This window comes from Natator depressus, chromosome 24 (genome assembly GCF_965152275.1).
Source record: "Natator depressus isolate rNatDep1 chromosome 24, rNatDep2.hap1, whole genome shotgun sequence".
NCBI classification, from domain to species: domain Eukaryota; kingdom Metazoa; phylum Chordata; order Testudines; family Cheloniidae; genus Natator; species Natator depressus.
The window spans coordinates 1,294,331-1,312,949 of record NC_134257.1 but is presented as its reverse complement, the minus strand read 5'-3'; the positions used below and the strand labels follow the sequence as shown (position 1 = coordinate 1,312,949).

Sequence of the window (18,619 nt, the reverse complement as noted above, 5' to 3'; positions counted from 1 at the left end):
TTAATTTGACAGAGGTGATTCCATCTTCAGATAATGGATTTCCTGGTAACAGCTATTAAATTATCATATAGTTAGTGCTACACAAGCTTCATCTGGACATCAAACATATAACATACATCATGGGTTTCCAATCATCCTACACATGATTATAGAGAGGAGTGTTATTCATTCTTTTTAAAACATATAAAGTCTTACCAGCTGTTTGTTGTGCTGAGGCAACGGGCAAGGCTGAGCACCTGCAGCTATCTTGTACACTGGAGTCACAGACATACTGGCTGGATGAGCACAAATGAAAGTCACCTGCACAGTTTCCACGGCAGGACTAGGGTTCAGGACTCCTGGCTGATTACCTACTTGGAGCATAAGCACCTTCAAGGACATGCAAGGGAGATGGTTAGCCAGCAGGCTTTTCAATTTCAGCTATATCCATGATGTCATGTTGAACAGCATCCCAAAATGGGTTTATTTACAGAAAACAAAAACCAGACCATGCCAGGGCGTCAGGGGTTGTGATAAAGGTCTAGTCTATAAGCAAAATAGTGAGACTCAAAAACACACACACACACTCTAGGGGAGACTCTCTAGAGGCCCAGCGTGTCCAGGGAGCCCCCCTCACTAATGGGGCACCTCTGCACTGAATACTTTTAAGTATCAGATGCAGCAATACACTATCCCTTTCTCTATTTCCACAGCTAAGTGGACAGTAGGCGTTTCTAAACTGATTTTCAGGTACACAAGAGTCAAACTGTCCCTTAGTTAGGGTTTGCTGGTGCAAGCCATGAACTTTCCTGGCAGGAGAAATGGAACATGTTTTTTTTCACACTGTATTGCTTTATGTGTGAGAGATTAGCCAATCTGTTGCCAGCTAGTTATTACACTGCAGAAAATGTAGGTGTGTTTCCCTACCTGCTCCCCCAGCTCCAGGCACAAAATCCGGTAAATGTACTGGTTCTGTTTCCTTTTAGTTGGCAGTTGGATCTGTGTAACCTCAATTTTTTCCTCATGCTCCACAGTCAATTCCAAGAAGAAACGAGATGGTTCCAAAACCCATGGCCCCGGCCCGCCTTCAAATACCATCTGCTTCACTGACTGCCAAGTCACCAATGCCACCTCCACTGGGTTTAGAGCCTGATCACACAAAGAGAAATGAGCAGACACTGCTATTTGAATATATAGTCTCAGCAAGGGCATACAAAAGGTAATGTCTATAATACAACCAATGGGCCTAATTCTCAGTTACACTCAGGCTCCTTCATACCACTCAGCAGTGGGAGGGGCCTTTAAGTGGAGCCAGCTGGCCACTGTTTGCCAGAAGCTGGGAATGGACAACAGGGGATGGATCACTTGGTGATTCCCTGTTCTGTTCATTCCCTCTGGGACACCTGGCATCGGCCACTGTTGGAAGACAGGACTCTGGGCTACATGGACCTTTGGTCTGACCCAGTATGGCCGTTCGCATGTTCTTATGCAGGCCTGAAAGGTTGAGAAACTACACAATATTATAGAAAGAGGCCATTTGCTATTGGATCTGGGTTGGACTATATTGAGCTATCTGTAAGAAAACTAATACTTTATATAATAATCTGCACCAAAAATAAAAAAGACACCCTACTGGGGCAGCAGAAAGCTCAGCTAACAGGAAAAGAAAAATTACTACTGCAACAGAGGACCTGCTCAGATGCATTTGATGGTTTTTCACAAAAAGAATTTATTCAATCCTCTGAGTCTGGGAGGATGGTAGTTGAAAAACATGGTTTCAACTGTGGGCAGGTGTAATGACAAGGAAAAAGACATATGGGAGGAACTTTCTCCTCCCAGAGAAAAACATAGCAATATTTCAGGGTGATATACATTAAACTCCCCGCTCCAAGGGACTTGCCAAATGTTAATTAATAAAACCTCACAAATCCCTCAACGGGGCAGGGATAAAGTGCCCTCTCTTTCTGACCACAATTCCATGACAACATGAATACGGGCAGGCAGTCCACAACAGAAGGGAAGTGTGCACTAGCATCGCTGCCTCACGACCATCAGTGGGTTCGCTCCCGAAGCAAATACAGGAAAACAGCAAAGACAAATGAAGGACTCAAATAGCAGGGAACAAAGTAGAGAGAGGGGAGCACCTCCTCACCTTGAGAGGCTCATAAGCAGCAAATGTGGCACTGGTTTCAAAATACTCCTGGTACACTGTCGCGCTCACCGTTACTAAAGTGTGTCCCAAGGACTTCGCTGCTAACTGAATACTGGAGCAGAATGTCAGGCCAGGTTTCTCATTACCTGTAAATTTGAGAGCATTTTTTCAGCACTTTCTACATCTCCAATGAGCAGGGCTGATGTCTGGACACAGGGTTACGGCTGTAATGGAATCCATGACTTCCCAAATTTTTCCTAAATGTTTCCGAGACTGTCACCCTCTCGCCACTCGTCCTGTCCCCGTTAGCTGTTGGAAGACTTAAATTATACAGTTCCAGACATTATGACAGGATGACTAACCTTCTATCTAGACCTTGTGACTGATTGACACAATACTCACACTGGAAAACGAGGAATGACACTTTGGGAAATAAATTATAAATGGACTTTGCAATCAGGTATTTTAAAAAGTGATCAAATTTGGAGCTCATCTATCTTACCCTCTTCAGCAAGGATGAAGACTCCTTGCTTATCCATGCTTATGTCCAGGGCTAAGAGGGAGCAGTCAGTAAAAGCAATGGTCTCCCTTGTCTCCCTATCGGTGTGGTACATCATGAGGGGAACTTCCAAAACTTGGCCAATCTCAATGTCTGCATGAAATGGCAAAATCTCCATCTTTGTCAGTTTCAAGACATACACCTGCGCTGACAAAGAGTCTCAGTCAGCAAAGTAGGAAGGGTTAGATCACCCAGGGTTAGAATCACGTCACACTGCAAAGTGCCACCGGTTCAAGAAGGAAATCTAGAATCTCTCATGACAGGCAGGCAGAGTACATAAAAGTGGAAGCCACCTCTGGCTTAGAAGCTGAATTCCACTTGCAGCCTTAATCGTACAGACAGAATTCCACTATACAGGTTTAAGAGATTCAGTTACAGCTGATTTTATAGTTACTGTACAGCACCAGACACCCTGACTCAAATAAATCTTAATATTGTTGTGCTTAGCAGACAATTGTTAATATGTTGATAAGAAGTCTGTGCTTAACAAACAAACAGCAACATCACTGGGGGGGTGATTCTACTCACTCCCTCCAGTGAGTATCAGCAGTAACTCGTCTGAAGTGTTGAACTGCAGTATAAGTCTGAGGAGAATCAAATCCAACATTTCTAAGCAGGTGCCCATCATCAACTTTGCTCTTCAAATATGAGTTTTAGATTCCTAAATGTGGACAAGCAACCCCCTCTGTCACTGAAGCAAGATTTGTCAGGAAAAGGCTTGCCTTTATTTCTCCATAATGGAAGGGGTTCTGCACATCTCTGGCCTGTACTGTGCTCTGCCCTCTGACCACCCCTGCAGTCACTACTCCTTTGATGGTGACTGTGACTACAGTCTGATTAGAAGAGGTCCACGTGAAATTGCCACTGCCTCCTTTTACCTAGGAAACAGCAGAGGATAGAAAAGGGAAACAGCTCAGATTACCATCAATGAGAGTACTAGAGCAGGAGGAGGACTGTGTGCAGGGATCAAGATTAGTGTTAATTCTTTGGCAAAATGTGTGCTTGAGCTGATTTGGCGGTGGAACAACATGCTAATAGGGTAAAAAATAAAGTAATAACAGTATTTCTTCAGTTCCCTTCATCTGAGGACCCCAAAGCACTTCACCTGCATGCATTAAGTCTCACAATCCCCCTATGAGGGGGATAGGAAAGTATAAACTGTACTGACACAAATGAGACACAGGAAGATTTTTTTACCTAAGGCAAGTCAGTGGCACAGACAGGAACAGAATAGAGAAAATAAGTTTGTCTCTGCCCCCTTTTCTAGCTGCTTAGAACTTACAATACAACTTAGAATGATTCAGAAACCCAGGGGCTTGAAGTGCCATGTAGCCAGACTAAAGATAAGCGGTGCTGGAAACATGGGCGTATGATCAGTAAAGAAGGGAACAAGAAGAGATGACAGAGGAAGACAAAACCTTGGAGAAACAGGACTCAAAAAGAGCAGTTTAGGACAAATGTAAAATGTGACCACCTGTGAGGGAGGGAAAGAGCAAACAAGCCTGGTGAGGAGGGGTGGAGCTTGCAGGGGGTTAAAGGAAAGCACTAGTCATCTGCCTGTGATGTTGCTAGCATGGGGGCCTGCTCCTGTCCCCAGTAAATTCAATGAGCATTTTGCCCTTTATTTTAATGGGCCAAGATCAGGCTAGCAAAGAAACAAAGGCTGTCGTGCCCTCTCGCTCACTAGTGAGGACACTCTCAGGGTGTCTATTTGGCTGGAAGTAATTAATAAGCTTTTTTTCTGGAAGGGGCTCTCATATCAAAGAGGTCTTCTTCCTGATGTTCCATGCCATATATACTTCACCTGAACTTTGTACCGATACAAGATTGCCATCGGATGGTGTGGAAATGCGAGGAAGGAGGGTGTCAGCTTGATGGGGAAGTAAATCTTCACCTCCTGTTCATGGCTGATTGGGACAGGCAAGTAACCCTCAGAGCCAGCCTACAGGCACAAAAAAAGGAACAATAATCTTTCAAGCAAAGAGGCTGCCCCACTCACAAAAGTGGTAAACTAGTGTTTAACTGGTTTCAGAGTAACAGCCGTGTTAGTCTGTATTCGCAAAAAGAAAAGGAGTACTTGTGGCACCTTAGAGACTAACCAATTTATTTAAGCATAAGCTTTCGTGAGCTTATCCGATGAAGTGAGCTGTAGCTCACGAAAGCTTATGCTCAGATAAATTGGTTAGTCTCTAAGGTGCCACAAGTACTCCTTTTCTTTTTAGTGTTTAACTGCCTGTGTACAAGGAGGTGGCAGCATGTGCAGACAATGCATACCATGCTCCTCCCTTCAAGCTGCTGACAGATTTGACACTTTGTGAAGAAACAATGGTTCCTATTTGTATTGATTACCTGGAAAACAAGGTGGGAATAAGGAACACTATGTTTCTGCTTTAAGTCAATTGTTTTTTTCTTTTTTGTATAAGCATAATCAAAATTCCCCCAAAACAGCAGTAATACCTCCAGCTGTTCCCAACAGCTGTTGCCTCACGTGTAAAACTATAGGAGACAGTCAAACACTACAGGACTGAGAAATTTACAGTATGTCATCAAACAGAGGGAGAGGGGGAAAAATCTAGATTTCATAAAAGGAAGACTGCTGCTACAGTTATAAAAACAAACATATAATACTATATAAAAGCAGCCCTTAATGCTCCTGTTTGTATGGTCTATAGGACAAGTAAGCACACTGCAGGCAGCAGAGAATTAAAAGAGAAGAAATAACACTAAACTGCACTTTACATCAAGTTGAGAGCAAGGGTGGAGGAATCCCAGCTACTTAGTTACACCTAGACCTCTCACTTGTTCAAAACCATTTGAAAGAGAACATTACAACTGGACAGAAACAACCGGCCAGCTTAGGGGGCTAACCCAAGAATTCATTGTAGTCAAGCCTATTAATCCAAGAGACATATACTGTCCTCAGTGCCCACTCAGTTCAGTTAGAGATGTTCTCCAAATCAAGGGCCACATGTGGCCTTAATCTGTGCACATTAAGCAGACTTCTGCAAAATCTTCCCTATATAACACATTTACTAAAGCCTGGAATTGAACAGAGAAAAATGTTTGAAACATTAAAAATACATGCTCCCAAAAACTAACGCTTAATAGGTCATTTTCTTTTACTTATTGTCTATCCACTGATTTTAAGTAAGGTTCTTTATAGGGGAAGTACAGCCTGCTTCTTTAGTCAGTTAAAACAGTATCCTGGGAGTTACAAATGGAAAAGGTCTAACAGGGTCCACATCTTGTCCATCCTATAACCAGCGCAGGATAGTTCCCTATACTATGTTCTCAAGGGCTGTGTCCAGTTCAGTTTTGAAATGTCCTGAGAAATGCATCTTCCATCATTTCCCCGGCAGACAATTCTATAGCTTTTCCTGATCTTCAATGTACATTTTCTTTTTCTTCATTTCACCCCCTTACTCCTGTTTGTAGCCCCTAGAAAATTCAGAATAGTGTAGGAAAGGGTGCAGCACAAACAAACTCACATGAGCAGCTTAGTGAAGCCTATTGATCTTCAGCACTACCTAGTTCAATTAGTCATGGCATTTCTCTCTAGTCCTTAGATTTCATGTCTCTGAGGAAATCACACTGTCCTTTAGAGAGAGCTTGCTATCCCCAGAGCCCCAGGAGGAGACGCTTATCCACACAGGTTTTATAGGACAACCTGCTACGATTCAAAGTAAATACGGCATTAGCAATACTGCCATAACTTGAAACATACAGGAGTTCAGGTTCTACATTTGTGAACAGTAATATCATAGGGTCTGAGTCAACGCCCATTAAAATCAATGGGAGTCTTTCCACTCACTCTAGTGGGCACTGGATCAACTCTTTAGACAACAGCAAATTCTGGAAAGGGAAGGGTACAACCTTCACTTCTTACCTGTAGAAGAACTGATACTAGGGCAGCTTTTATTACTGTGATGCCCTCCTTCAGAACTTGAACTATTTGATAAGAACCATTAACAGAAGACAAGAACTCTTCAAAATACTCCTTGGGAAACTGGTGAGTTATTCTGAGGTTCTGCAAAACAAAAACCAGAAATAAATGAAGGAACCACTTCCCAGAGAAATTGGATCCACGTTCTATCAGAAGAATTGCAAGACATACAGACAGAGAAATCTGCAAGGCCACAAGCATGCGAACACACACGTTGAGTGTTCCCGGAATTTGGAAATGAACATGGTTATGAAACAACTATAAACCAGGAGTGCATTCTGGATACAGCTGGTAAATGAAGGGCCCAGTCATCCTACTTTGGTTTCTGTATTGGACTGAACATTTTTCTTAAGGAAATGACCTTTTAGGAGAACAAGCCTACAAATCCCCAGGAGTTAAGGAAACATTGTCATTGCTATTTTAATTACATTGAAACAAAGGCTCAAGGAGGTTTAAGTGACTTGCATAAGGTACCTATAAGCCACTGGCAGACAGCTCAGACTATCACCAATAAGACCTAGCTCTTATATAGCACTTTTCAATTAGTAGATCTCAAAGCACTTCACAATCTTTAATGTATTTATCCTTACAACACCCCTGTGAGGTCAGCCAGTGTTATCACCCCGTGTCTGACAGATGGGGAAGTGTGGCACAGAGAAGCTAAGTGACCTGTTCAAGGTCAAACAGGAAGTCTCTGGCACAGCAGGGCACTGAACCCAGCTGTCCTGACTCCTAGGCTAGTGCCCAACCACTGAACCTTCCTTCCTTTCAATAAACCAGGCTGCCTTTCTCCTAGCAGACTCTCCCCACGTGCTGAAGCTGCCCTAAATGTAAAGGCATATGAAAAATTACATTTATTAGAACACTACAGCTTCTAAATGAAGATGGTAGTTTAAATTTGAAAATAAGTTATCCTCTCTTTAGTAACATCACATTAAGCTGAATTCCAGAGACCTGAATACTTCTCAATCCTAAACATCTGAATAAGCTATTTCCAATAAGACTTTGAAAGGATCTGAATCCCTCAATTGTTGCAGCTGCGGGTATGTAAAGAATAAAGCACAACAGACCCTTCCCACATACTCACATCAGATAAATAAACTTTAGTGCTGGATTTATCATACACCTCAACAGTGATTGTATATGCTCGCTTCACTTCTAGAACCCACCTGTCTCCTGGCTGAACAGTGAAACCTGAAATAAAATGTAAAAGAAAGTGGCATATTAAAAGAAAGAAAATCATTTAATAAAAATCCAGCTAGGTTTCAGTTTCATGAATTCAATGTTGGTGAAAGGTGCTACATTAACAGCTTTGAAGACTGCAGCCCCCTTTTTATTCCCTAAATGGTAGAACACAGGCAACAGTAAATGCAAATTTCTCTGCAATGCTTCTTACTCCTACTCTGGACCACTTATAGAAGCAAGAAGGAAGTGTACAGTAAATTCTTTCCTGGGACGGCAAAGGGGCAAACCAGTGCCAACAGAGGTGGTGAGTTTTGTGAAGCAGGCATCTGTTCGATGCAAAGCGAACGGAGATTCGACAGCCAATCAGGTGGTGGTAATTTCATGGTCACTATGCATTTATTTTGGATGACAATTTGTGACACAAAAGGGTTCATTACCCATCCCTTTAACAATCCAGTCACTCTTCTCAATATTTCTTGAGCTCCAGACAACTCTCCTATGGGAAATAGCTCTGTAAACAGCGTAGTTACTTTTAATAATGTAGCACGACTGCATAGGTTCATAAGGCAACTGAGAACAGTTATTTCAAACTCCAGTGCCCATTCTGTGCCATTAGTCTTTAAGTTTCTGTAACTTCTCTAAATTACAGAGCAGGCAACCAGCTAGATTTCTGGGTTGTGAATATGCAAGATTGAATTTTCAAGCTCATGTACCTGGAAGGAGACAAGCAAAGTCTGCTTTTTCAATAAGACATAGTCTCATCCTCCTATCGTGACCTGTTTCTTTCACAAAGTGAGACTAACTGATAATGATCTTTTCTTTTACAGAAGGCATTTCACTCCTAAGTTTCAAAGTGCTTTATACAAAGCAATCATACAAATTGTGCGTGCACATGTATATACATATATCACTTTGCCTGTCAATTAATGCAGTCATGTGCAAAACATGGCAAGTGTTGGAATTTTACCATAACATAAGCTTTTAACCCTCTAACACCTAATTATTTGAAAATGGCCCTAAATGAGGTATACAATAAATAAAAATATGCAAAAATTAACAAGGGGAAGCTTGAAATAGCATAGGGTTATTTTCTTTAATAGATATAAGTTTTCTGAAAACTACATGAAGAATTTATTTTTACATTTATTATAAAACAAAACATGTATTATTAAAAACAAAAAGAGCTGTAAGCTTACACAGCACTTTACAAACAAGAACAGCAGGTTTCTGTGTGATGGATGTAAAACAGATTCTAACATGAGCAATGCTATCTATCATATAATTAAGTCACTTTTTTAAAAGTCAAACATTTTATTGTTCAATAACATGAAGCAATAAGAGTTTAAAAATCAAGCTTTTATCTTCTGATTAATTACCTAGAAACCCAGCTTCTACAACATAGACAGTGCAGTTTGGAAGTCCAGATGCAGCTCGCATGTGAATATCTTGGTTTGCGTATAAAGAAGGAATTCAGTCTTATTGTGGGGGGGGGGGGGAAATAGGAGGGACATATGGGAGCAACAGAAGCCTTTAAATAAACCATATATCCTTGGACTCCTTAAGCTCTGGGGCCTGAGCCAACTTCCACTGAAGTCAATGGGTGTCCTTCAATGAGAACTGGACTGTGAACCTGGCAAGGAGGCTCATTCTCATTCCAGAAACATCACAGGTGATGGAGTTGAGCTAGGAGGTGAGTGATGGGTACTGGCCAAAAAGAACCAACGATATTAACCTTGAAGTGGATGAATGAGTATGTCATCATGCTCAGCTCGAAGAAGGAAAATCCATCTTCCTGAAGGAGGGAGTTACCCTAAGAAGTTATAGAATTCTCTGAGGTGTTGCAGGGTGGAGCCTAACCAAATCTGCTTTCTGAAACATGGTTTTACTTAATTCAGGTCTGACATGCTTATGAAAGAGAATGGCCACAGTAATAAAGAAGGCTGACATGGTTACAACTTTATTTAAAGGATACTTTTATGAACAAAGACCAGACTAATCTGTCCTAACTGCATTGCTGTCACAGTGGCTGTGTCCACATCCAGTTTGGCCACCGAAATAAGATCAGATCCACCAGGTGCAACAATGGGGTCACGCAGTTCAAGCTCATAATGTTCAAGAGGCAACTCTACTTCTGCAGGAAATAAGTTACTTTTTCAAACAGTTATTTCACAATAGTCTACTTCTGTCTTATACAAGATTCTTTCTTTATAAAGGCACATATTTGGGTTCCTGGCAACCAAAGAAGTAACCCCCCCCCACACACACACACACAGGGGAAGAGGTATGTTAGCCCTGAAGACTATCAGATATCTGTGTGCAAGCTTTAACAGTCTTGGTTGGTTAACACTGAGTGCATCCAGTGTCTGGAGTTCAAATGTTCTACTGCCACAGACTGAAGCACTGTTCCACACAATAGTCATTGGCCTGTATACAGAGGCATCCACTGCTATCATGATTTGAGGTTTTCTGTAGGACACAGACCCACCACAAGGGACATTAGACATGCAGGGGAAATGTCTGCTCTGTTGGGTTTCAGGGTTAAGTTTAACCCTGGCTTCCCCAGGAGTCAGGAACGGCCACTGCAGGAAAGTGAAATACCACCTTGCCATGAAATTTTAACTTTTGTAATTTCACTTAGAAAAAAATTCTGAAGATTTTGGGAAACTTGGAGGTATTAAAAAAAGAATTTACCTGTGATCTTTCCCTGTACAATTTTAGCAACTTGGTACTTAATGTAGGCTCCAACCAGAAGGTAAATGTCATAGGATGGCATTAGGAATATATTCTCCAGAACCAACAGACGCACCAGTGCAGCAGCTACTTTCTAATGGAGGATGGATAAAAACCAGAAGCTTACTATCACTCTGCAAAAACTGGATAGAAATGTGTGTGAGAGGACAGCTCCCACAAGGCTTCAATATAGGTTTAAACAATCAAAAGTAGAACTTTAAAAAGAATTATTTAAACAGAATTCTTGGTTTTAATGAGCAAAAGATTTGCCATGGTTATGAAAGCAGCCAAAAGCAAGAGGGAAACTAGTTTTAGAGTTTGACATTGACCAGACATCCCACCCTGTCAATATCACATTGTCATTTTTCAGCAAGAGGACCACCAGCAGCAGGAGATTTCAAAATTAAGACTCTATTATTTAAAATATTATTTTAAAATAAATTTCAGTTACTCATGGGAAGAAGTGTCTCACCATTTGAACGTAGATACAGTAAAATGTGGCAATTTTCTGTTAAAGGGATGGTCAGCTTGAACTCTATAGTTTATTAAAACAAAGGTTAAAAGTAGTTTCAGATACTACATCTGCCCAAGTCCTCTTACTAATTATTGTGGTTTTACAATCACTTATTCCTATTTTTTAAATGTTTTTCTTTCTTCTGTTGCTGTGTGAAAGACTCACAAAACCAACAAAAAATACAAATTGAATTAATCATTTTGGGAACATAACAGTGAAACTGACTATCCATCAAATGCTGACAAATGCAGTAACCAAAAAAAAAAAAAAGTATTTTTCTCCAACCCTTTAGTTATAATAGCCTTAGGTGTTGTTTTTTATCTGCTGTTGTTACAGGCAAGTTCAGACAGAAATGTGAGTTTTTTAATCGAGTGTCCTCCTAACCCGCTCTACATGGGTAGGTTATATTTTAGGGATTTATATATCAATATATTTCTCAATACTGTATTATCAAAACTGACCAAATTTATACACTTTAAATGGAAAATGGTTTGAATGGTGTCATTGCCTGTAACTTCTGAAAGACAAATAATGGTATTGATGGTAAAGAAAATATAATTTTAAGAAGCATATGCCTGGAACTGCGATCTACCTAAGGCACAAGTTTCATTTTAAAGGTGGGAACTCTACAGTAAGAATTCACCTTATAAGTTGGTTCCTGAATTCGGACCTTTATGATAGCTGCACCAGTTTTGATACCTGATACCAGAATCCTATCCCCTTGTTTTCCTGCTCGTTCCATCTCGACAATGTAGTCTGGTGGGGAATACTCTGCTTCAGAGTATTTTAAAATCCTAAAAAGACCAAACTAGGCTTTTACAGGCAGAAAAGCATCTCCATGATCATTTCAGAACATATTTTCAGTGTTAGTAAATCGAAGGACAAACTTTACAGGATTATGTGGAACGAGGACCTATGTTAGCCAGAATAAAGGGACAAAACCCCTGTAACTTCTATGTTGATATGTGCACATCCATTAATCACCAAGTCAGGGAGACAATATACCTCCCCCTGGTGTACATGGCAATAGAACAGAGTAAGGTAATGTCTACACAGAGAGCTTAAACTAATCCACTACAGAACCCTCCACCCGCACTCCGTGTCTACTTATTACAGACATGCAGACCACAAGTATTCTGTATTCTTTCAGCCAGCTTCCACTGCATCTGACTTTACCAGCAGCAGTACTTCTGTGTGCCTGAAGAGTCAGCCCATAAACCTGGAAATCAGAACTCCTGGGTTCTATATCCAGGTCTATCACTGACTCACCGTTACCTTGAGAAAATCAATTCTCGTCTCTGCATTCCCATTTACCCACAAGTAAAATGGGGATAATAGTACTTCCTACCCCATTATGAGATGCTGGGACGAAATGCAACAAATGATATTTATTAATCATTCTAAATATAGTTACCTAATTTTGCTAGACAGTTCTAAGCCTTCCATGTCATCATCCTTAGCAATGCTCCACTCAAATGTCATTCCTGACAAACTACTGAATGTGTTTCCTGAAGACAGAAACCAGACAGACAGATTCAGAAACATGTGCTGGTGAATACATATATTTTTAAGTATGGAGTTCTACACAGCTACATGGGTTAATCTATCTTCTACTGTCTACTGCTGTGAAAACAGGAAAAACCCGGCATTATCACTATGCCACCACCAACTGTCCTTACGTTGCCTTGCTCCTCACATCCAGTTACAGAACTGTGAACAAACAGGCCACAGGCCCATATTCCAGGTGTTGAATATTTCTGATGACAACTCTCCCTTCTTAATCTTGTATACTTGCCCATGCCCGTTATATTCCAAAATATTTCTGACCATATCCAACTTCTCCCTAAACACAAACCCATGTATACGTAGACAAAAAACAAACTAAGATGAAAAGAAGAACATTATTTTATTTTCATGCTTGAAATTAACTGGAATGAGCATATAACAGTTTTAAACAATTATTAGTAAATCAGCTCTGTGGTTGGGGATAACAGCAAAGAAAACAAGAATTCTGGTTACTGTTATCTAGGTTTTTATACCAGTTTTATTAGTGTGGCATCTGAGAACCTTGCAATGTCACAGTTGTTACGCTTGCACTAAGTGGGATACTACTTTTACTCAGCAGTCATTATATGCACTCCAAATGAAAGATAAACAGAAGTACAATAAATTCTCATGTTGCTCATATTAAAACATTTTAGGAACTAGTTAGAAACAGGCATATTTTCTCTACCTGAAAATTACATAGCACATGAAATATAGGATTTTGTGATACACGCAAAAGTTGCTACATTGGGGGTGGGAACAAAATTTGCTACATATCATAATACATTCTTTAAAAAACTCAGATTAAGGAATGTCCTTGTTTCTCAGGAGGTAGAGTTTAATCCTGGGAGTTGCCCCAAAAGTTTATCCTATATACAATACCTTCAACATCCAGAGCTCTCACGGTTAATTCAAGTGGAGAATCTTCCACATATATTTCTCGGGTTCGGGAGATAATTTCAATACTGTTTATCATATCGACAATGATGTCACAACGCAGTAAATGGCCTGTCACTAAAATGTGAGAATAAATGAGTGTGCCTTAATTCAACATCCCATAAATCTATGTTGAATTCCCAAATCTTGAGAAGGTAGTACTACTGAAAACAAAAACAAAACAAAGAAGTGGCAATTCTTACATCATTGGGAGGAGGAGGAGGAAGCACCTTTGTCAGAAAGCACAAATTCCTCAACAAAGTCCCTGATAAGCTCATTCTGGGACTAGGATGGGCATGGATGTTACACTGTTATACTTTCTGTTTTTGTCCTTCCTTGAGCCACAGGCAGACTGTGGTGTGCCTACTATACGTCACTGTTATTTTGCATGTACATCACTCAAATCTGTGATTTTGAAACAAATAATGAAATACACCGCAGTTCCATATCTTGCATTATTAAAATCAGATGGGACAAAGCACTAGTACCATAGTGCCCAATCCTGTGTGTCTCTCTTTGGGAAGGACTGGGTGATTTCAAGAGCCTATTCTATCTCAGCCCTGGAAGTCCCTACTAGACACCCAATTCCTTCCCTATCATGTTGCTCTTTATCCACCTACCAAGTTCCTCAGCTATAACAACGCTGCTTAGCTTTGTGGCCTGTGTAGACTGAGTAGACAGCAAAGCTTTTCGCGAACAAGTGGTACCATTCTCGTAAATTGGCTCAATGGTGACTGTATCATGACGTGTGGAATACCTGGAAAACAGAGAGATTTGGATTCTTCTATTCATATTTTTATTATCTGGGCAAAATAAGGGAGGTGAAGATTTTTTTCAGTTTATTACACATGGATTCAAAATCAGATGGATCTGCAACGCAGAATAAGGAAGTGTTTTAGGGAAATGCTACCCTTGGTATGAGTGAGCTGCATGCTATCGGAGAGGATACATAGGAACTGCCATATTGGATAAGACTAGCGATTCATTTAGAAAAGTACCCTGTCCCACCACAAAGGCTGGTAAGATGATGTTGCAACAGGCAGTCATGGAATGCCCACTCCCAGGAAATGTTTCTTCCTAACTGGCAACAGTTAGAGGTTGGCTTAAGCCCTAAGGAATAAGGGTTACATCACTTTCAAAATTTGTGCAGGTTTATTTATTTTGCCGGGAGAGGGGAGTTAGTATTCACTATTGCCATTCTGTAAATTCTTGTTATCCATATAAACGTCTAACGGTTTCTCAAATCCCACTCACGGTTTGGTCTTACCAATATACTGTGCACTGAGCTCCGTGGGATAAAACCAATGATGTGCCAATGATTAGTTTTGAAATTCACAAGGACCTACATGACTGAGAAGGGCTCAGCAGGGTAAGGAGGCCACTGAACCAACCCGATACCAGATCATCCGGCCTGTCGCAGAGCTCTGACCAAACAAACTAAGAAGGCAACCCTGCTTTCCCCATGGTCCCTGCCTTCCTCACGGGCTGTGATCCCTCTAACCCTCCAAAGGCCCATAAAAAGAAAAAAGAAAAGGAGTACTTGTGGCACCTTAGCGACTAACCAGTTTATTTGAGCATGAGCTCCGATGAAGTGAGCTGTAGCTCACGAAAGCTCATGCTCAAATAAACTGGTTAGTCTCTAAGGTGCCACAAGTCCTCCTTTTCTTTTTTCTTTTTACGAATACAGACTAACACGGCTGTTACTCTGAAACCTGTCAAAGGCCCATATACTCCTCCCAAAGAGTGGAGCCCCTCCGTCCATAACTTCCCCCAAAATCCTTCTTGTCCCCTCAGCACAGGCTCAGCTGCTCCCCTCAACGCAGGCTCCTCCGGAAGAGAGATCTGGGCCCCTCTCTCCTACCGCAGGCCCAGCTCCCTACCCCCTAAGCACCGCCATAGACCCACCTCCTCCTCGTCTCTCGGGGCTGGCACTCACTGAGCCCCAAGGCCAAGCTCCCTCCAGCCCAGGCCTCTCCCCTAGGCCAACCCTATGCTCCCCTTTTCCCCCAGTAAGGGCCTCCCCCCCCCCCATCACCAGGCCGGGCTTCCCCGAACCCCACAGCCACAGTCCAAAAACCCTGGTGCCCCCCATCTCTACACCGACTATCCACAGCCCCTCCCCCATTCCCACAGGCCCCGCCCATCCCTGCAGGCCCCGCCCCCTCACCAGGAGTAGCAGCCGCCCTCGGCCTCCAGCACGAAGGAGACGTGGAGCTCCCGGCTGAAGGGCAGCAGCACCTTGGGCACGTTGAGCTTGAAGGGGCGGGCGGGGCCCAGGAGCAGCAGGAAGGGGAGGGGGAGGAGGAGCGGGGGGGGCCGGCCCCGCCTCGGCAGCCTCATGCCGAAGACGAGGAACGGAGCGGGGACAAGATGGCGGCTGCCGTAGGGCTCAGCTCCCGCTCGCGGGCACGCAGCCACAGCTCTGCGCATGCGCCTCTCCGCGTGCGGCGCGGCACCCGCCTCTCCGCGTCCCACAGCGCGTGCGTCGGCTCGCCGCCCGCCGCTCCTTAGCCCAACAACTGCGCATGCTCCGCTAGGTTCGGGGCGCGGGCGGGTGGGGCACAGCGTCTGTCCACTGCGCCTGCGCAGGTTGCCCGCGAGGGGCGGGCAGGGCGTTGCAGCGCTCCCAGGGCCAGCGCTGGCGTGCTGGCTGCAGCCCTAGGTCCCACCGGGGTCGGGAGCAGGACTAACTTAGACCGGGGGCACCGGCTGCTCGGCCTGCACCTGGCACATCCCGCTGCCATTTCCGGGGCCGCAAAGTCACCGACCCCGCCGGCTGTTGGGGCGGCTCCTGGCGCGCAGCCGGTTCCACACCAGAGCCAGCTGCACTGGAAGGTCTCAGGAGGACCCAGGCATTAGGAGCCCAGAGAGGAAGGGGCCGGGCGAGGGTAGGGGCGGGAGAGGACAATGGGGTGAGGAAGGAAGATACGGGTCGGGGGCAGAAGCTGGAGCAAAAGGCTTAAGATAACTAGATTGCCAGTCCTCAATAGCCATGAGCCAGGCCCCCCAAATCATATATTTTGGTGTTTGCTTTCCAGATGGGCACATACAGGTCATGGCTCCAAGTTTCTCTACAATTGTGAGGCCTAAAAATGTTTTTTTTTTTAAATGACAGCTGAGTCTCCCCCCGTGGTGTGCCTCCAGGTACTGGGGTGTTGAGAAATACCCCACAGCTTGGAACTTGTGATAAAAATCTTCATAGAGTTGGCAACAATGATTTTACCCCACCCAGCAAAAGCCAACCCCAAATGTCTTGGAGGGATCCCCAGAGCAGCCTCTAGGTGTCCCCATACAGCAGAAGGAAAGCACAAGCTTGGAGAAACCAGCTGGGCTTCGGCTCTTTCCTAGTTCATTGAGTGGCTCGGTTCAGCGAAGTGCTTTATTTGGTGAGCACTGATGGCACACTTACACCTACCCAAAGGCTGAGTCCCTCTCCCAAGAGTTTACAATGCAAGGAAATGGGTTCCACTGAAGCACGTGAGTGTGGGAGAGGCAGAATCAGGCCCTTGGGCATGGCTTGTGAGAATACAGGCAAAAGTATACAAAAGAATACAGGCGGGAACTAGGGGGTGGTGCCGCTGCAGGGGCTGGCTTGAAATGGTTTCCATACTCTCTGGGTTTACAGTTTGGTTCAGTGGCTCTCAGCACCCCTGCATGCAGGAAAGGTGCCTAATGGAAGGAGTACTCCTGAGGGCATTCTGTGCCAAAAAAATTTAAAAATTCTGCACACATTTTAAAATTCTGCATATTTTGTCAAATAAATGTGGAGGCTCCAGCATGGCATTGTGGACCACAGGCCCGTGGCTGCACGGAGGTGGGTGATCACTGTGCAGCTTCCCCCTCCTGGGACACAGACTCAGCGGTGAGGCTGGACGCAGCCCTGACACAGAGCAAGGACTGGGCCTGCCCAGAAAACACCCCAGAGCCCTGCCCCTCTACAGGGGGTGTGAGCAGGCAGGATCCAAGTGTGAAGGGGCTTTCTGGGTGGGGCAATCTGGGTTCAGGCAGCTCAGTGGGGGGAAATCCATGTGTTTGGGGAATCTGGATGCACAAGGGCTTGTTGGGGGGTTCTGGGTACAACAATAATGGGACTCTGCAGGAGGGGGGGTCCAGGTGAAGGTGGTTAGGGCTCAGCAGGGGAATCTGGGTGCAGGGGGGCTCAGTTGCTGGGGGAGTGGGGCACAGTAGTGTTGGGATCCAGGTGCAACTGGTAGGAGCTTAGTAGGGTGGGGATCTGTTGGGGTGGTACAGGTGCAGGGTAAGTGCAGCTCATCTGGGGGGGTTCTGAGTGTGGGGGGGATGAAGCTCAGTGGGAGGGACTGGGTATGAGGGGGTCTGGACGCATGGGGCTTGAGCAGATGGGGGAGCAGCTCCCTGTACAGGGATCCCTCCCCCTGCAGCTGAGAAGCGATGGGTGCAGGAAGAACAGGGTAGTTTGTAGCGCTTCCTACAGCCAGGGGAGAAATTTGGGAGTCAGTCTAACTCAGCCCCGGCTGCCATGCAGCGGAAGAGGATGTCCTATCCTGTCCTGCCCAGCCAGGACTAGCAGCTGAGCCCATCCCATAGTAGGAGCCACCAGGTGTCTTCCCTAGTCCTGCCGCCACCCCCCCAGTAATTTATCTCTGATGGGTGCCCTGTGCACCCAAAACATACTGCCATGGCGGCTTCTGTGGCTTCCCTTTGCTTCCCCCTCAAAGTCATTTTTCTGCAGGAAAACAAGCAAGCATAGGAGTCCTCAAGTGGTCAGGCACGAGGTGGTGGCAGAAATTAAATGGGTGGAGAGATAGGGCAAAGACTAGTGATGAAGAGCAGGTCTATGCAAAGGCCTAGAAATCACACCAAGGAGCTTGAGCTAGAAGGCAAGCAGAAACCAGCACAGCATAGAAAAATACCCTCTGTTCTATGATTGTGTTTCCTGTGCTCTCCAACACCTAATGACTTCTCATCTTACACTGGGACTGAAAGCTCTTTGGGGGAAAGTGCAGCTTTGTCCAGGGCCCAGGAGGCTGAGGCTTGGGCCTGTAGCTACAGCACCAAAATTCCTTGTCCTTTGATCCTCAGAAAGCTTTGGTGCAA

At 44.1% G+C, this 18,619-nt stretch overlaps 1 protein-coding gene across 1 annotated transcript in view; it reads right to left on the bottom strand.

Moving 5' to 3' along the window:
* The window catches only part of NUP210L (nucleoporin 210 like), a 43,960-nt gene extending 27,987 nt beyond the window's left edge, over positions 1-15,973 (bottom strand). Inside the window, exons 1-16 of the mRNA XM_074938387.1 lie at positions 15,711-15,973; positions 14,164-14,300; positions 13,490-13,621; positions 12,477-12,570; positions 11,706-11,856; positions 10,510-10,642; positions 9,791-9,949; positions 9,195-9,263; positions 7,721-7,827; positions 6,577-6,717; positions 4,495-4,632; positions 3,413-3,568; positions 2,634-2,832; positions 2,132-2,277; positions 907-1,128; positions 196-369 (exon numbers count right to left, since the gene is read on the bottom strand). Of these exons, the coding sequence (XP_074794488.1) occupies positions 196-369; positions 907-1,128; positions 2,132-2,277; positions 2,634-2,832; positions 3,413-3,568; positions 4,495-4,632; positions 6,577-6,717; positions 7,721-7,827; positions 9,195-9,263; positions 9,791-9,949; positions 10,510-10,642; positions 11,706-11,856; positions 12,477-12,570; positions 13,490-13,621; positions 14,164-14,300; positions 15,711-15,973 (2,421 nt within the window). The remainder of the gene's footprint in view (positions 1-195; positions 370-906; positions 1,129-2,131; positions 2,278-2,633; positions 2,833-3,412; positions 3,569-4,494; positions 4,633-6,576; positions 6,718-7,720; positions 7,828-9,194; positions 9,264-9,790; positions 9,950-10,509; positions 10,643-11,705; positions 11,857-12,476; positions 12,571-13,489; positions 13,622-14,163; positions 14,301-15,710) is intronic.
* Positions 15,974-18,619: the final 2,646 nt, after the last annotated feature.